Source organism: Lynx rufus, unplaced genomic scaffold (assembly GCF_022079265.1).
Source record: "Lynx rufus isolate CCGP_SWC_20201006 ecotype Redwood Valley unplaced genomic scaffold, mLynRuf1.p SCAF_9, whole genome shotgun sequence".
Classification (NCBI taxonomy): Eukaryota; Metazoa; Chordata; class Mammalia; order Carnivora; family Felidae; genus Lynx; species Lynx rufus.
In genome coordinates, this window is record NW_025814897.1 from 46,642,442 (window position 1) to 46,670,290 (window position 27,849).

At 36.0% G+C, this 27,849-nt stretch overlaps 1 protein-coding gene across 2 annotated transcripts in view; it reads right to left on the bottom strand.

Moving 5' to 3' along the window:
* Nucleotides 1–9,122: 9,122 nt before the first annotated feature.
* The window catches only part of EED (embryonic ectoderm development), a 29,472-nt gene continuing 10,745 nt past the window's right edge, over nt 9,123–27,849 (bottom strand). The window contains exons 4-13 of one of the 2 annotated variants that reach the window (XM_047071212.1): nt 27,680–27,745; nt 26,587–26,712; nt 25,564–25,645; nt 23,293–23,384; nt 21,437–21,570; nt 19,359–19,464; nt 18,157–18,231; nt 10,877–11,035; nt 9,819–9,892; nt 9,123–9,457 (exon numbers count right to left, since the gene is read on the bottom strand). In XM_047071212.1, coding sequence (XP_046927168.1) covers nt 9,331–9,457; nt 9,819–9,892; nt 10,877–11,035; nt 18,157–18,231; nt 19,359–19,464; nt 21,437–21,570; nt 23,293–23,384; nt 25,564–25,645; nt 26,587–26,712; nt 27,680–27,745 — 1,041 coding nt within the window. In that variant the 3' untranslated portion in view covers nt 9,123–9,330. The remainder of the gene's footprint in view (nt 9,458–9,818; nt 9,893–10,876; nt 11,036–18,156; nt 18,232–19,358; nt 19,465–21,436; nt 21,571–23,292; nt 23,385–25,563; nt 25,646–26,586; nt 26,713–27,679; nt 27,746–27,849) is intronic. The other variant, XM_047071213.1, reaches the window with a different exon arrangement.

Sequence of the window (27,849 nt, forward strand, 5' to 3'; positions counted from 1 at the left end):
ATTAAGAAAACACTGGACAGTAAATTACCAAAAAAGTACTACTTAAAAAAAAAATCCTGGGGCGCCTGGCTGGCTCAGTCAGAAGAGCATGTGACACTTGATCTCGGGGTCCTGAGTTTGAGCCCTAGGTTGGGTGTTTTGATCACTAAATAAATCAATAAACAAACAAAAAAACTTTATATATATATATATATATATATATATATATATATATATCTCCTGAACTGAAGGACACGGATCTCCAGAAAAAAAAAGAGGCTCATTGAATGCCCAGTAGTACAAATCAAGACCCACACCAAGGCTCATTCTCATGAATTTTCAGACTCCTGAAACTAAATAGGTTCCATAAAGCTAAAAGAGAGAGAAAGTTACATACAGTAATTGAAAGTTACATACAAAGTAAATTGACCTCTGTGTAGCAATAGTGAAAGCGAGAAGACAAAGGAAAAATGCCTTCAAAATTCTGAGCATAAGTTATTTCCTGTCTCAAACTCAATATCCAGTCAAAATTCCAATGAGGTAAAGGATACAACAGATATTTTCAGATGTGCCAAATCTCAAAAAAAATTACCTCCTGTGTACCTTATTCTCAGGAAGTTAATGGATGTGCTCCTCCCAATAAAAACCAACAAAGAGAAAGAAAGACATGAGATTCAGCGTACAGGATATTCAACTAAGGGGAATGATAAAGAGAATTTCAAAGGTGATGGCAAAAAGAAGTCCCAGGACATATGCTGACAGCTATCAATCCAGGGAGCCTCTAGAGGGATTTGCATTTTCAGGGGAGAGAAATGGAATAGTTTACTATCTGATATTTTTGACATGAAAAATTATACTTAGTGGTGTTTTATGAAGCTAAGTGAATGCATGAAGACTTAGCCCTAAGTCAGATATTCAAACTAAAACTGAAAAAGAAGCCATTATTTAGGCCAACAGAAATAAAACTGTACAATAAAGTGACTTAGCACAAAACAATACGTACATGAATGTTTTATTCCTTATGGCTGCTGTAAGAAGTTGCCACAAATTTGGTGGCTTCAATGAACAGACATCCTTTTACTGTTCTAGAGGTCAGAAGTCTGACATCAGTTTATCCTGGCCACAAAAATGTTCATAGGGTCACAATCCTTCCAGAGGCTCTAGGGTAGAATCCGTTTTTTTGACTTTTTCAGATTTTAGAGTTGCATTCCTTAGCTTATAGCTCCCTTCTTCTATCTTCAAAGTCACCAGTGTAGCATCCTCCGTCAGTCCTCACACTGCCTACTTCTCTATGTCAAGTATCACTCTGCCTTCCTCTTATAAAGATATTTGTGATCCCATTTAGGGTCCACTAGGGTAATCCAGAATAATCTCCCCATCTCAATAGCCTTAACTCAATAATATCTGTAAAGTCTCTATTTTTTAATATTTATTTTGAGAGAGAAAGCGCGTGTGTGCAGGGGAGAGGGGCAGAGGGAGAGAGGGAATATCCCAAGCAGGCTCCACCCCTAGCACAGAGCCCAGCTGGGCTCATTCTCACAACCCTGAGACCATGATCTGAGCCGAAATCAAGAGTTGGATATTTAACCGACTGAGCCTCCCAGGTGCCCCTAAAGTCTCTTTTTCCATATAATGAAAGTAACATTCATCACAGGTCCCAGAGATTAGGATCTGACTATTTTGGGAGGGCATTATTCAGCCTACTATACTATCTTAATAAAGCTCCATATGTGGATTAAATAAAAATTGTTATTAACTACATTAAGAAGATGAGAGAAGAGGAAGAGCAGGTATGACAGCTAAAACCCTCTTCAAACGTAGTCAATATACATATATCAAAACAAATGAATCAAAAGAGAACAACTGCATATTAGAATTATAAGGTAAATAAAGAAGAAATAGCTAAAAATGTAGTGCTTGCTTCTGTGGAACAGAACATGAGCATAAAACTGTTTTTTCTTAAAAGCCTTTGTACCCAGTTTGACTTTTTAAACAATGTGCCTATATTAATAATAAAATCTAATTTTATAAAAGTGAAAAAATAACGAATTGGATTACTCTCTAAAATTCCTTGCATTGAATAGTCCATGATTTTATGTCACTTTAACATTACTGTTTTGAATCACCAGCATCACATCTTCTGAACTTTTTGATGCCTAAAACAAACACTATCAGGAAATCATCAATAACAATCATATTGGTATAAGAACTTCAGCTCAGAACAAGACATATTGGTGATTTGAAACTTTCCAAGTGATAGTTCTCTTTTGAAGGGAGAACTGAGTGACTCTCCCATTATTTATCACCTATAGCACATTGCAAAAATATCACAAATTCTTCCTCTCCCTGTGTCCACGATCTTGCATGACTTTGCAGCTTCTCACACCGAGATGGAGTCTATTTCTTCTCCCGCCTGGCCTTTTTACCTGATTTGATGGAAAGAATGCAGTAGTGATATGCCAGTTCCAAGCATTAGCCTCAAAAATACTTAAAAGGGTCTGTTCTAGTTCTTAGAACTTTGCCAATCTACCATAGGAACAAGCCAAGGCTAGCTTCTTACTGGATAAAGACACCTGGCCCTCCTAGCTCAAGCTAACAAGTCAAACCCTAGGAACAGAGCTACCAAGCTGATTTGCAACTGACCGGACACATGAGTGAACACAGTCAAAACCAGAACCATCAGCCAAGCTCAGCCAAAATAGAATCCTGAGTTAAATAAATTTGAAATGTTCTGTTATGCAGCAAAAGCTAACTTATGTAGTTCCTTCAAAATTTGTGATTACTTTTTATTTATTAATTTTCCTTCCCTGTAACGATCACTAGTAGTTGTCTATTTAACATCCATTTTGCTCCCTTCAGCCTTGTTAACAGAACCCTATTTTTGTTAGGAAGCCATCCCTCCTCCATGAGGCTCAGAGCCCCAGACGAAGACCCTGCTTAATCTAACCAACAATTTTCCTATCCCTTTGCAATGATTGGTTTAGGGCCAGTCCTATACACCAATTCTGGTCAATGAAACCTGAAAAGAGTCACTGGGGGTACTGGGATAGGTTTCTCAGTTTTAAGAAAGTTACATGAAGAGATGATCACTTCTTCCCTCTGTACATTAACATAACTAAAAGTGACACCTGAAGTTGTGGCAACCATTTTGAAACTTCAAAGAGAACAACCGGACAAAAAAAAAGTTCTATACAAAACTTTAGCAGTTCAAATGTTCCATCAAATAAAAAATCAAATAATGGCCAATATTCACAATCAATGACTTTCTCAACCTGCAATGTAATGGTATTAAACACAAATACACACTCCCTCAACTCACTGCATGAAATGTAACAGAAATCACCCAACTTAGTAAATTTCACATCAGCCTGGGGTAACTGAAGCAAGGAAAGTGAAATGAGTCTGCTTTAATTCAACTAAAGTCTTGTCCTGCAGCAGAAAATAACCACAAAATAGCAAGAAATCTTGTTAGATATCCATTAGTTCAATACCAAAATGATAGTCATTTTCTACACAACAGGGGAAGCCCACAGGTGATAAATGAATGTAGGGGAAGTTAGAAATTTTATAGCGTTAGAGCTATATTTTATGGTTAAAGAGACCATCTAGCACTTTTCCTTTTAAAGTAAGCTTTACATTCAATGCGAGCTTGAACTCACCACCCTGAGATCAAGAGTTCATGCTCTACCGACTGAGCCAGTCAGAAGCCCCTGATGTGGGTCTTGCTCCCAATTTCCTTGGTAAAAGCCATCTAGGCTCATTTCCCCTAGATCAGTGTGTGTCAGACTGTAGGTTGAGATGATTATTAAGTTGTGCAATCAACTTAGTGCGTCACAATCACATTACCAAAAGAAAAAAAAAGGCATAGAAAACATCAGAATACATCATACATGGTAAGTGTATTGTTTCATGAAACTTTTAAAAATGTTTATTTTCGAGAGAGAGAGAGAGAGAGAGAGAGAGAGAGAGATTAAGTGGGGGAGGGGCAGAGAGAGGGGGACAGAAAATCCCAAGAGCAGCTCTGCGCTGACAGCTGCTAGCCCAACAATGCAGGGCTTGAACTCACAAACAATGAGATCATTACCTGAGCCAAAGCCAGATGCTAAACTGACTGAGCCACCTTGACGCCCTGGAACTTTTTTTTTTTTCTTAAATTTATTTATTTTGAGAGACAGAGGTGGGGAGGGGCAGAGAGTGGGAGAGAATCCCAAGCAGACTCCACACTGTCAGCACAGAGCCCAATGCGGGGCTCCGTCCCAAGAACCATGAGATCGTGACCTAAGCTGAAATCGAGTCTGAGGCTCAATTGACTGAGCCACCCAGCCACCCCTTGAAAAGAAACTTTAAAATCATTTAATTTAAATCCAGCCCTTTTCCAGTATTCTGTGGGATGATAAACCTAAGTTATATCCCAATCCTTTCTTAGCCAATTTTTTTGCCTCCTAAATGCCCCAAGGCTTCATCATACTTGTCATGTCTGCAATAGCAACCATCTTTTCTTTAACATTCATTTATTTATTTTGAGAGAGAGCGTGTGTGTGAGCAGAGGAGGGGCAGAGAGAGAGAGAGAGAGAAAGAGAATATCCCAAGCAGGCTCTGTGCTATCAACGTGGAGCCCAACACGGGGTTCAATCTCACAAACTGTGAGATCATGACCTGAGCTGAAATTGAGAGTCACCATTGAGCCACCCAGGTGCCCCAGCAACCACCTACCCTTCTTCATAGATTTCTTCTCACTCAAGTCCCTCCCCCCAAAGTACAACATGGCTCCCAGCCTCTGCCTTATTTCCTATTGCTGAAAGGTATTTTTCTTTTGGGGGCAAATGTGGAGAGGAGGGGAGAAGGGGGAAAAATCATTCATTATTCAAATGGACCAAAGAAAACCAAGATAGAGCCAGAGACTGATAACAAGACTAAATAGTTTAGAAAAGAAATGAGAACCTATCAACAGAGTTAGTGCCAGGAGTTTCTGAGAAAAGGGAGGCACAGGACCTCAGGTCAGCTCCAGGAAGAATCAGCTTCACGGTATTCAGTAGTGACATATTCAGTAGTACTGGACACTAAGCTCAGAGAGAACCCATGCTTAGTTTAATGACTCTGCTGTTCCCATCTTGACATTCTTAGTAATTTTCTTTGAACTTAAATTTTGTAAGTAAAGTCCACTGGGACTGGGCAGCATGTATGTGAAGAGGGGATATGTGCAAAAGTATGTCTACTGTCCCTTGCCTCTCTATTCATATGTAGCATTTGCGATTCCCGTGGGCAAAGAATTCCATTGGAACCATGTGTAGAACTCAGCAAGACTTAACATGAGTGCAGGGTAAGCATGTTACATCTACAACAGAGTAGGCAGGGGTACTGACAACCCCAAGAGGCCCTGCTTTCAATGTGAACCAGAACTTGGTTTGAACAAAGAAGACAAGGTATTTAAAGAAACTTGAACAACTAAGCAAAGCTATTCTTGCTTATGTTACTTCCTTGTATTAGTCAACCATTTACACTAAAGATGACACAGAAAAAAAGGGAAAGATAGGATAATGGATGGTTGTTTTCCTTGGTCCTAAAATCAGTAAGTCAAATGCAGAGAATGTTGGTAGAATGTGTGGTATCAAGAAATGAAATAAAAGTTAATTTGTCCCGCATTTTCACTGGACTGGCAAGAACTGAACACACGTGAAAGTACAAGCTAAGAAATACCAACTGCATAATTTTAATAGGAGTTAGACGCTTTTATGCTTGCATTGAAAACTGCCATCATACAATATGAAGATTAATGGTAAAATTCATGCTAATGCAAAATCTTAACTCAGAATGGCATTTTTACTTAGAATGGCATTAAAAGCAAATTTTAAAATACCGTAAGTTAAGAAGTTACAGAAGGAAAAAGCTTTTGCATTTTTAGTACTTTATTGGTGCCTTTTTCCTGCTTTTTAAACAAGATTTTTTAAACAAAATTTCATTTTGCAACAGGCCCTCAAGTGACCAAAAGTGTCCTGTTTCTCTGGAATTATTCTGTATTACCCACGTAAAGAGAATTATTCCACATTTCTTTCCCAAAATGCTGTGGGGTCCACTGAAGCACAAGAGTCCAGGAGACTTCTTTCTGAAATCCATACACAAAAATTGTTTTACCCACTGTGGAAAGTATCATGACTTTGGCTCCTTTGGAGGCAATGAACATGATCTTGGCCTAAATGGACAATGTTACAGTGCTTAATACCTCCATGTTAACACATCTGAACAGAATTTTTTTTTTTAATTTTTTTTTTTCAACGTTTATTTATTTTTGGGACAGAGAGAGACAGAGCATGAACGGGGGAGGGGCAGAGAGAGAGGGAGACACAGAATCGGAAACAGGCTCCAGGCTCTGAGCCATCAGCCCAGAGCCTGACGCGGGGCTCAAACTCACGGACCGCGAGATCGTGACCTGGCTGAAGTCGGACGCTTAACCGACCGCGCCACCCAGGCGCCCCAACATCTGAACAGAATTTATTCCCCACTTTTCAGCTAGAGATCCAGGTGAGCTAAGTGTGCACTTTCAAGTGTCCTCGCTGTCCAAAACGCATTTTGTAATCCAGAAAGAAAATTGGTTCCATGATGTGAAGTTACATGAAGAAATTTGTGGCTCATTACAGCACTAGAATGAATACTCAGCGAATAACTGGAAAAGAATTTAGATCAAGCACCAGGCTCTGGGTAGACCCAGATGGATGCCAATTCCTGGTTCCCATTATTCAGGAAACAAAACTACACAAGGCCTTCACATTGTGGTACAGAGAAGCTTGAAAGAATCTGCTGTCCTGGTGAGCTCCTTGCCTCACCACAGAAGACTAAAATAGGGATATGGTATCAGTCCTTCATCCAGCTTGAAATCAATTAGGGGGGATTTTTCTCAGGACATACTAGTTTGGGGCAAAGTTCTGGCTTGGTGGCAACTGAAGCAGACTGGCACATTAGTGGCTAGGATTGCAACAGAAATGGGAGACATTCTGGAAATGCCAGAACCACCATCTCTCTCCCTGTCCACATGACACTCTTGGGTATTATGGTAGAAATGAAAATACTTTTTCATGGTCAGTCTTGGCAGTCTTTTACTGCTTGCTCATTTTTGTGTTTGCATCTTTTCACTCTTTTCCACAAATATTTATTGAGCACCTTTGTGCAAGGCACTGTTCTATGTGCTGGGATTGTACCAGCAAAATAAAACAAATCTACCCTCATTCATAAAGCCTACATCCCAGTGGGAGGAGAAATGTAACCAAAGTTAGTTACGTTGTATGCTAGATCATTGAAATGTTGAGTAAGAAAGCAAGTCAAGGGTCAAGTACACGGAAAGAGATGCAATTTTAAATGTGGCTTTTACATTTTCTGATTCCAGTTTATCTAAAGTCTTTAGTGGTCTAGGTTACAGGTTACTGTTCCAATTATCACTCATAGCACTTGTTTCATTGCCTATTTGGTGATCTTTGCGAGCTATCTGACCTAAATTTTCAGCAATCTCAGGAGCCTCAAGATTTAGTTTTAACAGTATCCACAGCAAGGGCAGGCAAACTATATAGGTCTGGGAACTGAATATGGCCTACTGCCTGTTTTTATTAATTTCATTGGAACACAGCCAGGCCCATTTGTCTACAGATTGTGTATAGTTGCTTTCACACTATAGCAGCAGAGTTGAGTGAATGTGACAGAGACTGTATAGGCCACAAAGCCTAAAAAATTTACTCCCTAGCTGTTTACAAAAAAGTTTACCAACTGCTGATCCATAGAGATACACATAGGAACTAATAACAAAAGTGAAATGGGTACCAACATATATAGTTGGAGCAAGTTAATTTGGTACATTAATAGAAATACCCTTTCATTAATTCTGACAGATGAGCATGGACATAATTGTGTACTGAGCTATTAGCCAAAATGCTGTTTATAGCAATAGAAAAAAAAAAAAACAAAAAAAAAAACAGAAGCAATGAGCACATCCAAAAAGGTATTAAATACAGGTATATTCGTGGAGATGCAGGGTTTTTATAAAAAAACAAGGCTCATCATCTCAAAATTTGACAAAATTCAGTTTTGTATTTTATGCTGGGTCCCCTCATTTTACTTCCTACCTTATGATTACTCAGGTTTTCTTCATTCCCTCTGCTTCAGGTTAATTCCTCCACATGTCATGTTGGTCCTAACTGGGGGATTTTCTCATTCTTGTTATTTCTTCTTGTTCATAAGTGTATACAAAGCACCTTATGTTTGGAACAAAACAATCAACTACTCTCAAGTCTGATTCCCTCAATCTATTTCTCTTAAGCAATACCTTTCTAGAAAAGCAGATAGTAACACTGTACATACTCCATTTCTTTCATTTTTCAACCCCCTGCATTCAAACTTCTATGTCCTCTTCTCACTTGCTCTAATGGCAAAATATCCACTCAGATTACTTATGGTCTAGCTGCAAACCAAACAGCAGTATATTTTTTAATAGTGCAGATAGCTTAATTAAATCATATGTGCCAACTCTAAATTTTAAATTTAATCACTATGATATTATTACAGAAGAAATACGAAGACATAGGAAATACGATTTCCAGTAAAAATGTAATTTAGGGTTTAATGTATATCAAGTACTATTCTGGCTGCTTCCCATGTGTCTAATCATTTGATCCTTAATAACTCTATGAGTATCTTATCCCTGTTTCACACAAGAGGAAACTGAGGTAGATGTTAAGTTATTTAGCCCAGCTTATAGTTGCACAGTCAAAACTTAAAATTCAGTTTAGTTCTAGAACTTACACTTAATCACTACATTATATAGCTTTTTTTTTGTTTTAATTTTTTAATGTTTTATTTATTTTTAAGACAGAGAGACAGAGCATGAGTGGGGAGGGGCAGAGAGAGGGAGACACAGAATCTGAAGCAGGCTCCAGGCTCTGAGCTGTCAGCACAGAGCCCGACGCGGGGCTCGAACTCACAAACTGTGAGATCATGACCTGAGCCGAAGTTGGACGCTTAACCAACTGAGCCACCCAGGTGCCCCTATAATAGCTTTCTTCAGGTAAAAGAACTACAAAAATGATCACTACAAAAAAGGGCATACTTTTATTACTTTCAACATTTCTCTTTATCACAATGAAAATAAACTAACACACAGCTTTACAAAAATAAATTTTTATTAAAAGCAGTAGAGTCTGAGCAGGAGACAGTACAAAGAATGTAAACAATGTAAACATCACTACATTCAGCTCAGCCTGATTGAATGCTGAAAGACAACTCTAAATGCTCTATGTGCCCTTACTAGCAAGATACATTAATCTATTATACACAGAAAACACGCTCTAATTTTGATTAGGAAAAAGTATTTTATCGAAGTCGGTCCCAGCGCCAAATACTGGCATCATCACAAACAGCTATAAGAATACTGCTATCCCTACTAAAACTGGTTTGTCGAATAGCAGCACCACATTTATGATGAGTCAGTGTTGTACATCTAGGGGAAAACAAGACAACAGGTTAAATGCCATTCACAGAATATGTTGTATCTAACTTAAGCCAGTAAATTAGAAAACAAATAGATGTTCCAAGTCCTATAGAACGCATTGAAAACATCACTAAGAGCTCAACCTCAATTTTCATAAAATTTGGGTACATTTTAAATTAAAAAAGTAACTTGTCACCAGGATACTTATAACCAGTCACTATGATAAAAGATAAATGCTTTAAAATAACTGAGCCATTTAAATGTTAAAAATGATTTGAGGATGGTACCTTAAGTATCAATTACTTCCTCTATACTGACATAACATTTAAGAAAAAGGCAGTAATTATCAATAAAATTTCTGAATACTTACTTGGCTTTATGAGGATCTTCTACTTCTAAATCCCAAACATAAAGTTTGCCAACCTGATTGCCCAATGCAAGCATCTGTATAAACACATTTTTTTAAACATCCAATTATTAAAATAGGCTATAAAGTATTCAAGCATTCCTAAGACATACTCATATTCCAGAAAAACCTCAGCTCCAGCTTATGGCCATGCTTATAATTATTTCTTTGCCATCTTAAATTTCGGATTTGTAAATGGGGATAAGAGCAACTAATACCTCACAGAAGTACTTTGAGTAAATCAGAAGGCATTCTGCAAATTTATGAAGAACTTTTACAAGTTACATTGTTAGCATGTACTCTTTATTCTGCCTTAAAGAACTGTAGCAAAAACTACAGACAGCTCCTCCAAAGCTTTCTTACAGAAGTAAATACCCAAGTAATTTGTTACTACAAAATCCTAACACCAATCTCCTTAAAATTTTAGATAACTATGGGGCGCCGGGGTGGCTCAGTCAGTTAAGCGTCTGACTTCAGCTCAGGTCATGATCTCACCATTCGTGGGTTCGAGCCCCATGTCAGGCTCTGTGCTGACAACTTGGAGCCTGGAGCCTGCTTCAGGTTCTGTCTTCCCCTCTCTCTGCCCCTCCCCTACTCGTGCTCTGTCTCTCTCTCTCTCAAAAATAAATAAATGCACACGCCAAAAAAAAAAAAACCCAAAAAACAAAAAAAAAACCTTTTAGATAACTAGTACTTTGCCCCATGTTTATTTTTCTTTAGGTTTTTCTACCAAAAATCTACTTACAAAGGTTAACTCTAAACACCAAAACATTAAATCTTAGTAACATGTTACAGAAAGTAAATACCTCACTGCCATGATTGACACCTGCAACTGCATTTATAATAAGCACTGCAGATGGTGTGCAGAGCCACAAAGGTAGAATAAATAACACCAAAAGCCAAAATAATCAATATAAAATACTGAGGTAGAGATTCTTAGAGGGAACCGAACATGGATGCACAAAAGTGAAATTATAATGGTCTAAGTCAAGTAATTTGAAAATGTAAAAATATGTTGCTACCTTTTGCCAGAAATCCATAGAAAACCTCATGTACCAAATGTCACACTGGCTGTAATCGAATCGCCCGAGAATAGTCACATTAGACTCACTGGGTTTAATTTTGTCTATATCATCTTCCATTTTGCCAGGTTTCCAGCACACAATGGCATTTTCACAAGACTTTGAAAGAGAAAAATGAGAAAAAAAAAAAGATATGTTATGTAAAGAACTGAATTTAACTTTTGTTTAAAAAGCCTTCTTTCTATTATCTTTTTAGAATTGACAGTCTTAAAACCTGGTTATCCATCTACTAAATACAGTGATATACATTTATTTATATTTGGAGTCAATGCCCACACTTGACGACAAGAAGTTATATTATCAACAGAATTTAACAATACCCAAAAGCATTATATTATCTGGAATATTCATTTTGAAGTCACAATTTCTCTTCCAAACCAAATTCAGCTCTAGATACTCTGGCATCCAGAGACTTGAGTGTTTTATAGCAAAGGTAAAATTATATAAACTGTATACAAATAGATGGCTCTTCAATGTGTCCCCTGCTTAGAGATAAGATTATAATAGAAGGCAATTAAATGCGTGGTTTAACATCAAGACATTGATATGAGGATAGGACGGAAATAGACTAAGTTACACCTTCTCTATCCTGTAACATCATATCTTTCTTTGCACACATCTAAGTTAAGCACCAAGTAGTAAAGAATACGATGGAAGAAAAATTACAACACAGTGGGCACTATTCACATTATAGGTCAGTGGTGTGCCAATTAAGGGACCTTTGGCAATGTCCCTGGCCTTTAGTAGGTAGAGGCCAGAGATGTTGCTGGACATCGTACAATGTACAGGATGGCCTCTCCCATAAAAAAAAATTATCTAGCCCAATGTCTCAACAGAACCTTGACTGAGAAATTCTTGTGTAGGTAGAGTGCCTCCTGGAGTTTTACAGGACACAGCCTACACAGTCACATACGGCAGCTCTGTCAGGTTCACTGACCTATAAAATAGTTTAACAGCAGAGGCACAGGAAGATTAGGGAGGAAACAATACCCCTTTTTTTTCTTCCTCTCTGCCTTTTTGAAATCACAGGGTTATATATCTGATATACAAATTCTTTACTGTAAAGTACCTTGGACATTACCTACTCTGATAACTCTTAACTAAGTGCACGATTGGACTGAAAGCCTGTCTACTTCTCTCAAAAGACTCATCTTGGTCCCAACCTTACTGAATGAGAACCTCTACAAGTGAAGGCCAAAACAGAAGAATTGTAACACAGCTCTTCAAGTGCTTATCACTGACTGCACTGGTAAAGGACCCTTAATTAGTAAAGTGCCCTCATGGAGAACTAAAACTTAAGGAGCTAAAAAGAATTTGACAAGCCTAACAGATGACTACACTTAAAAATCATCTAGAAAGCTTTTTAAAACTAAAATTCCCAGGTCCTTGTGCCAGATTTAGAATCTCCAGGAGTGAGGCCTAGGAATCTATTTTTACAATGTTCTCCCAGTGATTCTGATGCAGAAATAGATTTGAGACCACCAATATAGTTCATTCAGGTCAGCTTCCTGAAACCTAAAATGCAGAAATTCTTTCCTATCATCTGATTAAGTTCTAAGAAAAGAAATTTTAGAGCTGATGGCTTTTTACTTTTACTTCCAAAATGATGGAGTAGATATACTTTCTCCTATTATCCTCATTGTAGCTTGAAAGACTATCAAATATAAAGCAAACATAAGACTCTGAAAGGTACAGAGAAGGCAGTCTGGTTAGGAACCTTGGGATGTGAAGCACATTGAGTTCCTTGGTTTTCTTTTGCCTCATTTACAGACTGGATACTAGAGAAGGCAGCAACTCCCCCATACTAAAAGGTAAAGGCCAAAAAAAATCCCAACAAAAGCCTGTTCTCTCTGGCCAAAGAACCAGGAAGATAGCAACATAGCAAGAGAGAACATTTTCAAACACTCTACTCTAGCCAAACACCACAGAAAAAACAAAACAAAACAAAACAAAACAAAACAAAAACTGTGGGCCCACCCTCATGTGAACCAGCCAAGGCCCAGTGGGGAGCACTTCTCAGGTGGTTAACTATGCACCTCAAGTGCATCCTCAACTCACCCTATCCCTCATCATAATGAGGTAACTCTTCTCCTTTCCAGCTGGGGTGGTATCAGAGGCAGCCCAGCAGAAAGTTAGCATGTTTACCACCAGCCACAACCCCCAGGGTCAGTGGAGACCACTTGGGAAACAGTAATAAGACACTATCATCTGACTTGCCCCACCACCTGCCAATCATGAAGTAGCGCTCCCTTTCCCCAGCTGAAAATTTATCAGAGGAAGCCTGCTGCAAAAGATTTAAATAAAATAAGACCCAGAGTCTTGTATAATACTCAAAATATCCAGATCTCAATCAAAAATTCACTTGTCATACCAAGAATCTTAAAATTCTCAATTTTAATGCTAAAAGACAATAAATGCCAACATTGAGATGACATAGATGTTGGAACTACCTAACACGGATTTAGCCACCATAAAAATGCTTCAATGAGCAATTACAAACACACTTAAAACAATTAAAAGTCTCAACCAAAAAAAAAATAAAAACAATCAAATGGAAATTTTAGAACCGAAAAATTACTATAACCAAAATAAGAAAATCAATGGAAAGGTTCAACAGGAGATGAATAGAGTCAATAAATTTAAAGTTAGAACAGAAACTATCCAATCTAAACAAAAGAAAACAAATGTACACAAGAAAGGCCCAGGGGTCCAAATAAAAGATGTAACATTCATATCATTAGAGTTCCAAAAGAAGGGCAGAAGACAGCAGGCCTAAAAAATAATTTGAATAATGGCTGAAAAGTTTCCAAATCTGGGACAAACTATGTCCCCAAACGACATAAATCTACTACAAATTCAAGGTGAATAAACCCCAAAAGATAAATTCAAAGAAATCTGTATCAAGGCACATCACATTCAAACTTCTGAAAACTAAAAACACATAAGAAAAAAATCATGAAAGCAGTTACGACAGAACACTTATGTTTAGGAAAAAAACAATTCCAATGATGTCAGGTATCTCATCAGAAACCACAGACGCTGGAAGGAAGGAGTACAACATTTTTCAAATGTTTAAAGAAAAGAATTGTCAACAGAAAAATCCTATAAAGAGCGAATGTACCTTTCAGGAAAAAGGAAAAATGAGGCCATTCTCAAATGAAGAAAAATTGAGAATTTGTCACTGGCAGACCTGCCCTAAAGGAATGATTACAGGCACCTTTATAAACATAAAGGAAATCATATAAGGAATCTTGGAACATCAGGATGGAAGAAAAATGGAAAAAGCAAAATGAGCAAATACAATACCCTCCTTTCCCTCTGGAGTTTTTAAGTTATGTTTGATGGTTGAAGCAAAAATGGTAATACTTTTTGATGTTCTCAAGTATAAAGGGAATATTTAAGACAATTATACTATAAATGGAGGACAAAGTAATAATATAGAGGAAATAAGATTTCTATACTTCGTATGAAGTGGTAAAATGTTGATACACAGTAGACAAGTTATAATAAATATATATTTATACTTATGTTTGCATGGTAGTATATTTTTAGATAATTTTTTACTTTTAATCTATACATATTTTATACCTAGTGAACTTTCTTATAGATAGCATAACAAAAATACATAATATATATAAGATATGGCAACAAAATAGGTAATATGTATATATAATGTAACCGCTAGAGGAAACACCAAAAAAGCTACATAAAGAAATGTATTCAACACTACACATAAATCAAAATGGAATTCTAAAAAATGTTCGCATAGGGGTGCCTGGCTGGTTTAGTTAGTAGAACATGTGACTCTTGATCTAGGAATTGTGAGTTCAAGCCCCACATTAGGTGTTGAGCCTACTAAAAAAAAAAAAAAAAAAAAAGATGTCCATATAACCTATATGAAATTAGGGGAAAAGCCCAGATAAAAGAAAATACGAAAAAAAAAAATTTAAAGGATCCAGTCATTAAGACATAGCATTAACAAGCAACCCACAGAGCAGCTAAACATCATAAAACTGAAAGAAGTATGGGAAAAATCCACAATTACAGCTGGAAACTTCCCCATCTCTCACTAGTTGATAAAATAAGTAGACAGAAAAAGCAGTGCAGATATGGAATTCAACCACACCATCAACAAGAGCAGCTAACTCACATTTACAGTACTTACACACAAACAGAACTGCACATCCATTTCAAGCTCCTATGGAACATATACCTCCGATAGGGTCATACAATAAATCTCAAAAAGTTTAAAAGAGCCAAGATCCTCAAGAGTATGCTGTGACCACAATGGAATCAAACTGAAATCAATAAGAGAAAAATACAAGAAAATCTCCAGCACCTAGAAACTAAACAACACACTTCATATCAAAATTAGTGAAATGCAGCTAAAGCAGTGCTGACAGGAAAATTTACAGCATCTAATACTTACTTTAGAAAAGTCTCAACTCAATAATCTAAGCTCTCTTGGAGCACCTGGGTGGCTCAGTCAGTTAAGCGTCCTGACTTCAATCCCAGTCACAATCTCACCGTTCATAGGTTCAAGCCCCACATCAGGCTCTGTGCTGACAGCTCAGAGCCTGGAGCCTGCTTTGGATTCTGTGTCTCCCTCTCTCTCTCTCTCAAAAATAAATAAGCATTAAAAACAATTTTTTAACATTTATTCAATTTTGAAAGGCAGAGAGAGACAGTGCGAATGAGAGAGGGGTAGAGAGAGAGGGAGACAGAAACAGAAGCAGGCTCCAGGCTCCGAGTTATCAGCACAGAGCCTGATGAGGGGCTCAAACTCAGGGACCGCGAGATGATGACCTGAGCCGAAGTCGGCCACTTACCCGACTGAGCCACCCAGGCACCCCCCAAAAATTTTTTTTAATAATCTAAGCTCCCACACCTTAAGAAATTGGCAAAAGAGCAAAATACATCCATGGGAAATAAAAGAAGAGACAAAAAATTGATGAATCCTTAACCAAGACTGACAAAAAAAGAAGACAATAAATTACCAATTTCAGGAATGAAACAGGGCCATGAGTAGAGACCTTGCAGTTATCAAAAGGGCAGTAAGAATACTACAAACAACTCTACACACAATTTTTACTTTAAATACAATGGACCAATTCTTCAAACAGCACAAATTACCACAACTCACACAATATAAAATAGTTAATTTCAACAGTCAGTTCTTTTAACTATCAGGGAAACTGAATCTGTTATCCTTAAAACTCTCCCTCAAAAATTTCTAGGCCCAGATGATTTAACTGGAGAATTCTAACAACCATTTATGAAGAATTAACATGAATTCTATAAACACCAATTCTATCAATTCCAGAAAATAGGAGGGAAAACTTCCCAATTCATTTTATAAAGCCAGTATTATCAATAGGAAAACCAGACAAAGATATTACAAAAAACTTCAGACTAATATCAGTCTCATCAACACAAATACAGAAATATTTAACAAAATACCAACTATTAGCAACATATATAAAAATTATACACTATGACCAAATAAACTTATTCCAGGGACTGGAATCAATATTAAAAAAAACAATGACAGGGTGCCTGGGTGGCTCAGAGCAGAGCGTGCTTGGGATTCTCTGTACTCCAGTCTCTGTCCCTTCCCCCAATCACACACACACTTTCTCTTTCTCAAAGTAAATAAACTTAAAAAAAAGAAATACACTGCATTAACAGGCTCAGGAAGAAAAACCACATGACCATACCAACTGATAGAGAAAAAGCATTTAACAAAATTCAATAAGGATTTCATGATAAAACTCTCAAAAAACTAGTAAGGGAGACAGTTCTCAACTTGATAGAGAACATCTACAAAAAACAGCTAATTGTCAAACACTGAATTCTTTCCCCTTTAACATCAGAAACAAGTCAAGAACGTCTGATCTTAACATCACTATTCAACATAGAACTGTAAGTCTACCAGTGCAATAAGGCAAGATCAGAAAGGAAACTATACAACTGCCCTTATTTGCAGATGACATGATAGTCTATGTAAAAAAATCCCAAGTCCTCAAAAAAAAACCCTCCTAGAATTAGGTCACAGGATTAAAGGTCAATATGTAAAAATCAACTGCATTCCTATATACTAGCAATAAACACATAGAAATAAGGAATATCATTTGTAACCACAAAAAAGAGAAGTACTTAAGTATAAATCTAACAAAGTATGTACACGACTTCTACGCTAAAAGCTACATAATGCTGATAATAAAAATCAAAGATCTAAATAAATGGACAGACATGCTATGTTCATGAACTGGAGAGCAGAGCAAAGATATTAGTCCCCCACCAAACTGATATATAGGTTTAACATAATAGCAATCAAAATCTCCCTTGCCCATAAAACTCCTGGCAAGATTTTTTATAAAATGTAGACAAGATTATTCTAAAATTTAAATGGGAAGTCAAAGGAATCAAAATAACTAAAACAATTTTGAAAAAGAATAAAATGGAAGAAATCACTTAACCAATTCCAAGACTTACTATAGAGCCACAGTAACCAAGACTGCATATAGCAGTGGTAGAGGGAAATAGAACAGAAAAACCAGAAAAGGCCTCATACAAGTAGGCCAAACAACTTTGACCAAAATGCAAAAGCAGTTCAAAGGAGAAAGAATAGTTTTTCAACAAATGGTGCTGAATAATTGGCTATCCACAGGCAAAAAAATGAACTACTACCTAAACCTCATACAAAAATTGACTCAAAATAGATCATACGTTAATATAAAATGTAACACGACAAAATGCAGGAAAAATTCCTTAGGATCCAGAGTGTGAAGAGCTTTTAAATGTAACATCAAAAGCACAATCCATAAAATAATTTTCTTCAAACAAAATTCAATAGATTGAAATTCGTCAAAATTAAAACCATTTGCTCTACAAAAGACCCTGTTAAGAGGATGAAAAGACAAGCTACAGATTGGAAGAAATTTTTGCAAACTACATATCTGACACAGGATTCATATTCAGAATATATTCAGAACTCTCAAGACTCAACAATAAAAAAAAACACACACACAAAACCAATCCAATTAGAAAATGAGCAAAAGATATGAAGAGACATCATCGAAAAGGATATATGGATGGTAAATAAGCACATGAAAAAGATGTTCAACATCACTAGCCATCAGGGAAATGCAAATTAAGACCACGATGAGGTATCACTACACACCTATCAGAACAGCTAAAATAAAAAATAGTGACAGTACCAAATGCCGGCGAAGATTCGGAGACACTGGATCTTTCATACATTGCTGGTGGGAATGTAAAATGGCACGGCCACTCTGGAAAATAGTTTGGCAGTTTCTTAAAAAACTAAACAAACTTAACCATGACCCAGCAATTGCCATTCTAGGCATTTATCCCAGAGAAATGAAAACTTAAGTCCACACAAAAACCTGAACACGATTGTTCATTAGAAGCTTTATTTGTAATAGCCCCAAACTGCAAAGGACCAAAATGTCCTACAATAGATGAATAGTTAAATAAACTGTGGTACAGCCATACCATGGAATACTACTCAGCAATAAAAAGGGGAAACTATTGATACACACAACAACTTGGATGGCATTATACTGAGTGAAAAAAACCAATCTTAAAAGGTCCCATACTGTTAACATTCCTGAACTGACAAAATTCACATGTGATAAAATGATGACATAGAACTATACGCACACATTGTACAATGTCAATTTCCTAAATTTGATATTGTATTATAGTTATGTGAGATGTATGTGAGAGAAATCGGGTGAAGGGCAATATGGGACTTCTCTGCTTTGAAACTTACTGTCAATCTAATTATTTCAAGGTCAAAACTTTAAAAAAAGGAAAAACTATACCTGGAAGGCCAAGAAAAAAGTTAGGCTCTGCCCAAGAAATATGCAATGCCCTGAAATCCACATCAAGAAAGGAGACTGGACAGCAATTTTTCCAAATATGACAATCCTAAATGTTCAGATAACATCACCAACAACTACTCTAAATTATCAGCAAAAAATATGTAAATATACATCAACACTTTAGAGATCAGGGGTTGGCAAACTACAGCCCATAGCCAACCCCAGCTGTTTTTGTAAATACAAATTTACCAAAATGGACACAAACATACCAAAAAACCCACCACTGGCTTTAGAAATTGGGTTATTTTATAGCATCAGATATCAGAGAAGAATATCATCTCACAAGTTAACATTTTTCCTATTATTACAGCACAAGTTATAACAATTCATCAGGATGTTTTATGCCTAAAACAAATTTCCAAATCTATGAGACTTCAAGGAAGAAAAAAAAAGGAATTTCTGCCATCTGCCATCCAATTTACCAAACTATATGAAAAAACTGTGCTCCCTGAAAAGTTCCAACTCACACAAACACAAATAACAGAAGTACAGCTTAACAACAGTTAGCATACCTTGGAAAGTATCAAATCACCTAACCATCGCACACAATCGACATAATTCCTATGTATGTCTCTGGTGGAAAAGTCAGGAAAGTGAATTTTCTGAGAAATAAATGGCCTGAAATGGAAATGTCAAAAGTTAAAAGAAAAAAGGATAGTAGAATCACACTAATTTTCACTTAAAAGATTTATAAAACTTTAATAAATACAATAAGCTATCTAAAGTTAAGCATTAACAGTCTATGAAAGTCAATATATCTAGATTATTTCAAAAGATCGTCATCTTTCTAGAACAATGACATATCATTCCAAAGACTGCTAAAGAGAAAGCTAGATGAGAGTCCTGCCTTGAGCAACAATCTCTGGAAATGGTATCTGACAAGAATCTGGCATTTAATAAGACTTTTCCTGTATTTGGGTAAGTAAAACATACCGCTATACATACATACATACATATATATACATATATTTTGCTTAAACATGTCTGTGAGAAGACCACCAACTACCAGTTCTTCCCGTTCTACAGATAATTAAAAGTATACCTAACATTTCTAATCTAGTGATTCGGTTTTAAACTGAAATTAATTATAAAAGAATGATATGCCATGAATTAGTTGTGTCTCTTGGGCAATTCAACACATCCTTTTTACTTCTCCTTCATATGTAAAAAGGGTGCTGGGTTGAATCCTCTCATACATTCCTCCCAATTCCAATTCTAGGAGCTTTTCTTTATTAAAACATTAAAATGTTATTCATGATCTGTTATAAATTCTCAATTCTGCTGTAATTATGTTAACTGCTTTTTAGCCAAATAAATATTATAATCTATGGTTAAACCTCTCAAGACCAGCATAACTCAATGTTACTTTCTGTAAACTGTAAAATATAATTCTATTTATTCCAAAGCTCTAGAAAATATGAAAACAAATATTATACTAACCCCTTGGGTTCTAAAGAGAAATCTGGAAGTTGTACTAATTCTCAGAGGCCACTGAGGTCTCATAAATGTTAATGCATTGAAATATTTGTTGATGAGTTATAAATCTAACTGATAATCTATTAATAATCTGGTTTGATAAAGAGAAAATAAATGCTAGCTCTTTGTTAAAAAAGAATTGTAAACAAAGTTAATAAATGGAGATTTATGACAGTTACAGTGAAAGTGCTAACAGCCTGATCAGATACTGAAAAGACAGTTACTGAATTAAAGAATCGAAACATTTCAGGGTGCCTGGGTGGCTCAAGTCTGTTAAGCGTCTGACTTCAGTGATTCATGGGTTTGAGCCCTACATTGGGCTCTGGGCTGACAGCTCAGAGCCTGGAGTCTGCTCTGGATTCTGTGTCTCCCTCTCTCCCTGCCCCTCCCCTACTCGGCACTCTGTCTCTCTCTCAAAAATAAGTAAACAATAAAAAAAATATAAGCATTTCAAAAACAGATTTCAATTGGAACTTTTCAAAAATAAAAAAAAAAGAAGATTGCCTGGCTGGCTCAAAGAGTGGAGTGTGTGTCTCTAGATCTTGGGGTTGTAGGTTCGAGCCCCACATTGGGTGGAAAGATTACTTAAAAAATGAAAATCTTTATATATATTAAGAAAACTTCCCACTCAAAATCTCTTGAAGGAGGTTCCAGCTTTTGAATTTTCTCCATCTAAAAAAGGGATCATCATTTAAAGGAAAGAATTACATTATCATGAATCAAAGCCAAGAAACCCATTTAAAAAATCAGGATTTACTGACGTGACTAAAAATTAAGAGTGCTGACAAATAATGCTAGCAACATTATTCAGAAGGACCCTTTACTCTATCCCACAGCAATTTTAAGCAGCTTAACATTGTTATAATGTAAAAAGCCAAGCATATACATACCTAAATAAGTAAAACATGCTACTAAATTAAGATGAAAACGCAATTTAAAGGGGATTTTGAAAAAGGAGCCACAAACATTAGACTAAAAGCAAAGGGCTATATTTAAAATCAGTAAATTTTATGGTATGTAAATTGTAAGGGATTATGTAAAAATTTTGGATAAAGTAAAACACATCATCAATCCAACAGCAAGAAATAACTGTTTTAAATAGCACAATTTTTACCTGTTAGTTTTATTTGGGTTATAATCATAAGATTCTTTAATTGCATTCATCATTCTCTTTGAATTGATCCTCCAAAGTTTAAGAGAGTGATCCATACCACAGGACATTATTTTTTCACCCAAAAGATCATAATCCTGTACGTAAAACAAAAAAGCTTAGACATACAAAATTGCCCAAATTAGACTATCCAATTTTCATCTGAGGTACAGTGTAATGAAAATTGTATTTTAAGTCACAAACACTTTGAGTTTCATCTATGTAGCCCATAAATCAGAGCTGTTACTGATTTCAAGATTTAATTTTATCTGATTTGTCACCATAGCATATATGAGCTTATATAAGTCAAGAAAGTAAATTGTTTGAATTTAGTTTTATCTATTCAATTATTTTTAAATATTACCTTTGCTTGATTTTAAAGGTAAATAGAATGCTGAAGTAATTATTCTATGATGCAAAGACCTGAGTTAAGTTTGTTTTGTCTATTAAACAATGAAATTGACAGCTGTATGTGAAAATATACAATGAGTCTTTAAACAACTGAAATTTTGCTTTATGTGTATATTTAAGTCAAAATACTTCAGTTACATTAGGTAAGTTCACTTTTAAAAAGAAAAAAGGTCTAAAAAAAGGAAATAATGTATTTTAACTTTTTCATTTGCTATATACCAATTGTTAAGACTGCTAACAGATCATCCGTTGTAATAACCTTAATGTACCTATTTCATAAAGCAATGAGGCACAGAGATGCTCTTTAACTTAGCATGTGATTCATGTGTTAATGAAAATCTCACACATCAGTCCTTCTAGTGGAACTCCTCCTGTATTATAGAGAAGAGGAAATAGACTGTGTACTGCTCTCATTTTAAGAAATAACAATAACGGCACCTGGGTGGCTCAGTCGGTTAAGCGTCTGACTTCGGCTCAGGTCACAATCTCACAGTTTGTGTGTTTGAGCCCTGGGTTGGGCTCTGTGCTGACAGTTCAGAGCCTAGAGCCTGCCTTGGATTCTGTGTCTCCCTCTCTCTCTGACCCTCCCCCATTCATGCTCTCTGTCTCAAAAATAAATAAACATTAAAAAAAATTTTTTTTAATGTAAAAATGTGAAAATACTAGCTAAAAATACTAGCATCATATCATTAAAATGGTTCAATAGATTATAATACATAAAGTTAACATGACATCAAAAACTTATCTAAAACTCAGTATAAACATAATGAAACATTTCCAAAAAATGGATTGTATATTTCAGCTTTATTTGAAGTTCATCTTTTATTTGAAAGATGAGAGTTGGGGTGCCTGGCTGGCTCAGTCAGTTAAGTGTCCGACTTCAGCTCAGGTCATGATCGCACAGTTTGTGAGTTCGAGCCCCGCGTCTGGCTCTATGCTGCCAGCTCAGAGCCTGGAGACTGCTTCAGATTCTGTGTCTCCTCTCCACCCTTCTCCCACTTGTGCTCTGTCTCTCAAAAATAAATGTAAAAAAAAAAAAAAAAAAAAAAAAATTGAAAAATGAAAGTTGATCAACTGCTAACTGGCTTAACCTTTTTCTTTAATGACTGAGAAACAGCAAAACAAAAGTTAGCTTGGTGATTTTTGATTGAACAAGTTCAAGGTATTCTTTCATCAGAATCCAGGTGCTGGTATAAAGTGCAAGAGTACAGATAAAACACAGAGCCTTACTTGCTTTATTCCTTCATCTGTAGGCTAATAACCTTGTTATGTCACAAGTAAACGAAATGCGTGCCTGACAGGCTATATGAAACAAACCACATGCTTTCTTGTAAGAGTTCCATGGGGATCGTTCAGAGCTCTGTAGCTCTGTACACCTGAAGATCACCGCCCTGCAGCTTTCAACTTACAGCACTTAGAACTTCATCTCTGTGCCCTTCTACGCCTCCAAATATTGCCACCAGAGTGTCTGTTTGGATATTCCATAATCGTAAAGCATGATCTAGTATAGACATAAAAAAAATTAAAATGAACTTTAGTCATTCATTTACTCTGGACTTGCAAAACCTCTTTAAAGAAGTGAAAACTACTGAAGTTTGGAATTAAGTTATGCACAGAGGGGACTAAGCAGAATCCAATTATATAGCAATTTAAAATATTTACATCAACATGTAGACTTAAGTATGAGCTCAAACTTTCAAGATCAAAAAGAAGTATTTATGTGGTCTTAAAATATGTTTAGCTTATTTACCTCAAGGAATTTCTTTTAAATAACATCTGATTTAATGGAGTCATGCTCATGACATAACACTTAGGGATTTGACATAAAGTTTGTTATGTCATAGAACAAGATACTACAGTTTTTCCCTCCATAGAATCCACATTTAGTAGTTGAAGGGGACTGAACAGATTTACGAGATCTTTACAGTAAACCCAAAATAGAATTAAAAACTATACATATCACAACATACTTTTATAGTATTAAATACCTCTTAGAAATATTAACTATAATTTGAGCAATCTCATCCACTAAACATTAGCAACAAAATATACAGCATTAATATAAAAATGAATGTACACCTTGATATCTGGCAATGCCCAAACTGTACATGACTATTAATCTATTCCATAGGGAACACTAAAAGACAGTAACAAATTATGTTTAGTAGTGGAAATTAACATTGCTATAAAAATTAATTTCTTAAAAAAAATTATTTCTTGATTCCAATTGTGTACAAGTTTTTGTGTGGACATCTACTTTCATTTCTCTTGACTACATATACACACACACGGAGGTGGTATTTCTATGTTTAACTTTTTGAGGGAATTCTAGACTTTTTCTAAGGTGGGTACATTTTACATTCCCACCAGCAATGTATAGGGGGTTCAAACTTCTCTACATTCTAGTTTACAGGTTATTGTCTGTACGATTATAGTCATCCTACTAGGTATGAAATGGTCTCATTGTGGTTTTGATTTCTATTTCCCTAATGATAAATGATGCTGAGCACCTTTTCATGTGCTCACTGAACAACTGTGTGTATTCTTTAGAGGTCTATTCAAAACCTTTGACGCTTTTTTTAAAGGGTTGTCTTTATTGTTGAGTTGTAAGAGCTCTTTATACAAATCCCTTATTAGATATACAACTTGGAAAATATTTTATCATATTCTGTAGATTATTTTGCACAATGGGGGAAGAGCTGAGTTAAAAAGTTGTGTTAGAACAAGTGCAGCATTATGACCCAGATCACCTGTAAAGAAATACCTGGGTCCAGCTACTATTATCAGAGGAAAGTTGTCAGCTCTTCCTAGGTGTCAATTTCTATACTTAAGCCTTGATAGTTAAAGCAAAATCACACTGAAGTATTTTCATGTAAGAATTTTGACTTGAGGACATCTTTTAATATAAACAGATTGAGGGGGAGATTATAGGTTTGATAAGCCTTTATTTTTTGACAAGCCTTTAAAAAGAATAAACTTGACTAGAATAATGTAGAAGTAAAAGGGAAAAAGGCAATCAAGAACAGAATGTAGAAATAAGAACAAGCCAGCTCATTTCAGAGAGCTCAGAAATGATTAAGAGGCCTGAATGAGCCCTGAATAAACTTATAATGCCAATATAGGCATATGGAAGGCTTTCTCTTTAGAAGTATGGGAAACATTTCAAAGAGCTTATACTAGAGAACTTAGCATTTTAAGGAAGTCTATTAGAGGATCCTTTACAAAATAAAAACTTTATAATACACAGAGAAAAACAATTTTCAGATGCATTATTTCTTACTACATGACTGGTTAGTCATAAGATGATTGGCAAAACTTTTGAAAATTCTTAAAAATGTCCTAACTTTGGTGTTCTGCCACTAAAATTAATAAAGTTTAATAATTCAAATGAGTATGAATGATCATAACACACTACTGCACATAAGAAGGGTAACACATACTTAATCTTCAGTACCTATTATCTTATTTATATCTGATGTTAACAGTGTATTTTTCATGGTCTTTCAACTAATTCTTGGTCTGGGAATGCTAATAAGGTCTAAGATTTTTCTACTAAAACATACTTTATAAATTCTTTTTAAGTTTGGCTTTTTTTTTTTTAACCTAAGAACTCTCTGTCCCTTAAAAAAAAAAAATCATTTCCAAATAAATAGGACTAAAGAAACATTTGCTTCTCTTACCTTTACTTACTGACAGGAGAAGATTTGGATCTCTTGGGTGGAATTTCAGCTCATTGATAGCATTTCCATGGCCAACATAATGCTACAATAAATTTATAACATTCAACTTTCATATTAAATCAATAAATTCTCTCGTTAATCTTAAGAGAATGGAAAAATAGTTTCACTTAAAGTACTGGTTCTCAACCCTGGCTGCACATTAAAATACCCAACAAAGTAAGGTTAAAAAAAAAAAGAAAAAAAAAAGAAAAAAGACATTGAAGTCCCAACTGCAGGTATTTTGATTTGACTGGATTAGCTGAGGCCTAGCTAAGGATTTAAAAGACCCTCAGGTGATTCTAATGTGCCCTAGGGTTAAAAAACTTCTGATTTAAAGAGGTTTGTAAAACTTCTCTCGGTATCAAATTCCTAGGCTTCACCTTTTGGTTCTTTACAAGGTGCCCTTGACTCTAAATCCCTAATTAAAAGATTTGGAAAAGACTTACTCTTCCGCTACAGTTCATTCCAGACTCTCTGAATAAGGCAAGGCAGGAGGCAAATTATTCTATTTTTTAAAAATTTCGAATAAAAACTTCCTGCTTATTCCTTACTTTGTATTATCTAAATGTGACAAAGGTCTCAAAAGACTTGTCTAAAGGAAGCAAAAAAGCAAAGTACAAATCAAGTTAGAAAGTATACAGATACTGATTCCACTAGTTTTAAATTAAAAAATAGTAAGTTTTCACTGGGGCGCCTGGGTGGCGCAGTCGGTTGAGCATCCGACTTCAGCCAGGTCACGATCTCGCGGTCCGTGAGTTCGAGCCCCACGTCAGGCTCTGGGCTGATGGCTCAGAGCCTGGAGCCTGTTTCCGATTCTGTGTCTCCCTCTCTCTCTGCCCCTCCCCCCTTCATGCTCTGTCTCTCTCTGTCCCAAAAAAAAAATAAATAAACGTTGAAAAAAAAAAAAATTAAAAAAAAATAGTAAGTTTTCACAAGTGTGCATTCAAAACAGGGCAGATCTACAATGTAACCAAAAAAACCCACCTTTATGCACTGCATTGTTATGGGATTAATTATCCTAATTATGCCTCTAGATCCGGCCACAGCCAGCAAAGGATGGCTTGTATTGCTATCATATGTCCATGCACAAGTATAGAAGTTTTCATCAGCCTAAGAAATGCCAGTTAAGAAATATAATTTGTTTTTGAAAAGTAAACACGTCAACGATGATAGTACAGTACAAGGAAAGCTCCAAAGAAACGCTCAAGTTTTTACAAACCAGTCCTTCCGCTCAATTTGATTACTATTCAGAGATGCTTTCACTCAACTGTCATTTGAAAGCAGCCATGAACAATATGTAAATGAATGGGTATGGTTGTGTACCAGTAAAAGTTTATTTACACAAACAGGTAGCTAGCCCCACAAGCTGTAATTTGCTGACCCCTGTTTTAGCCCAATACTTCTGAATATGCATCTCTAGAAAAAGATCAGCAACTATTCAGTTTTCCACTTTTTCCTGTGAGACTTTCCCAGTAAGGCTACAGAGCACTTCTTTCCACATAAATGATGGAAGACTGAATATCCTCGCTTTTTCTTTTTTGCTAGCTTTTTCAAATGGATCTTAAAAGAAACAGCTTTGACTGTCTAACCTTTCAGCTTTTTAAACCTTTCTTTTTCTTTATATACTCATGTTTTGCAATATTTTATTTCCTAAACAAACTGCATGTTTATTTTTTCCCTATAGGCTTTGTTGTTCAAATACTTGGGATGAATGCCAGTCACAGCTTCTGATCAACCCAAATTCATCAAATTAACTACCCTGACATGATAAAACTCTACACAAGGTCAAAGAAGCAGGAGGTTTAGCTACTCTCTTGCTATCATTCTCTACTACTGGATTTCCAACATCCAGACATCTCCAGACATCCTTCCCCCCTCCCTCATATCCACCTTAAAATACATTTCTAGGGATCAGGAAAATTAAACTAAATACAAGGAGTCTCTTGTGACAGTAAAGGAATAGCACTGGGTAAAGAAAGGACAAAGTAACTTTAGGGAACTAATTAATTTAGAAAAGTTTTGGTGTACTTATTGAAATTTCTTTAGCCAAAGATATTAAAAACCCAGGAAAGGATACGTCAGCATCCACATAAGATTGCAACAACCGGATTTCTCCTTGTGAGTGACATTCATATAAGGTAACCTAATAAGAACAAAAATACGGTAAATTTCATTTCAAATACAAAAACATACTCTCTTCACCTGTGAAACATCTTAGTCACAAATGTGTCTTAGAGACACTATAGA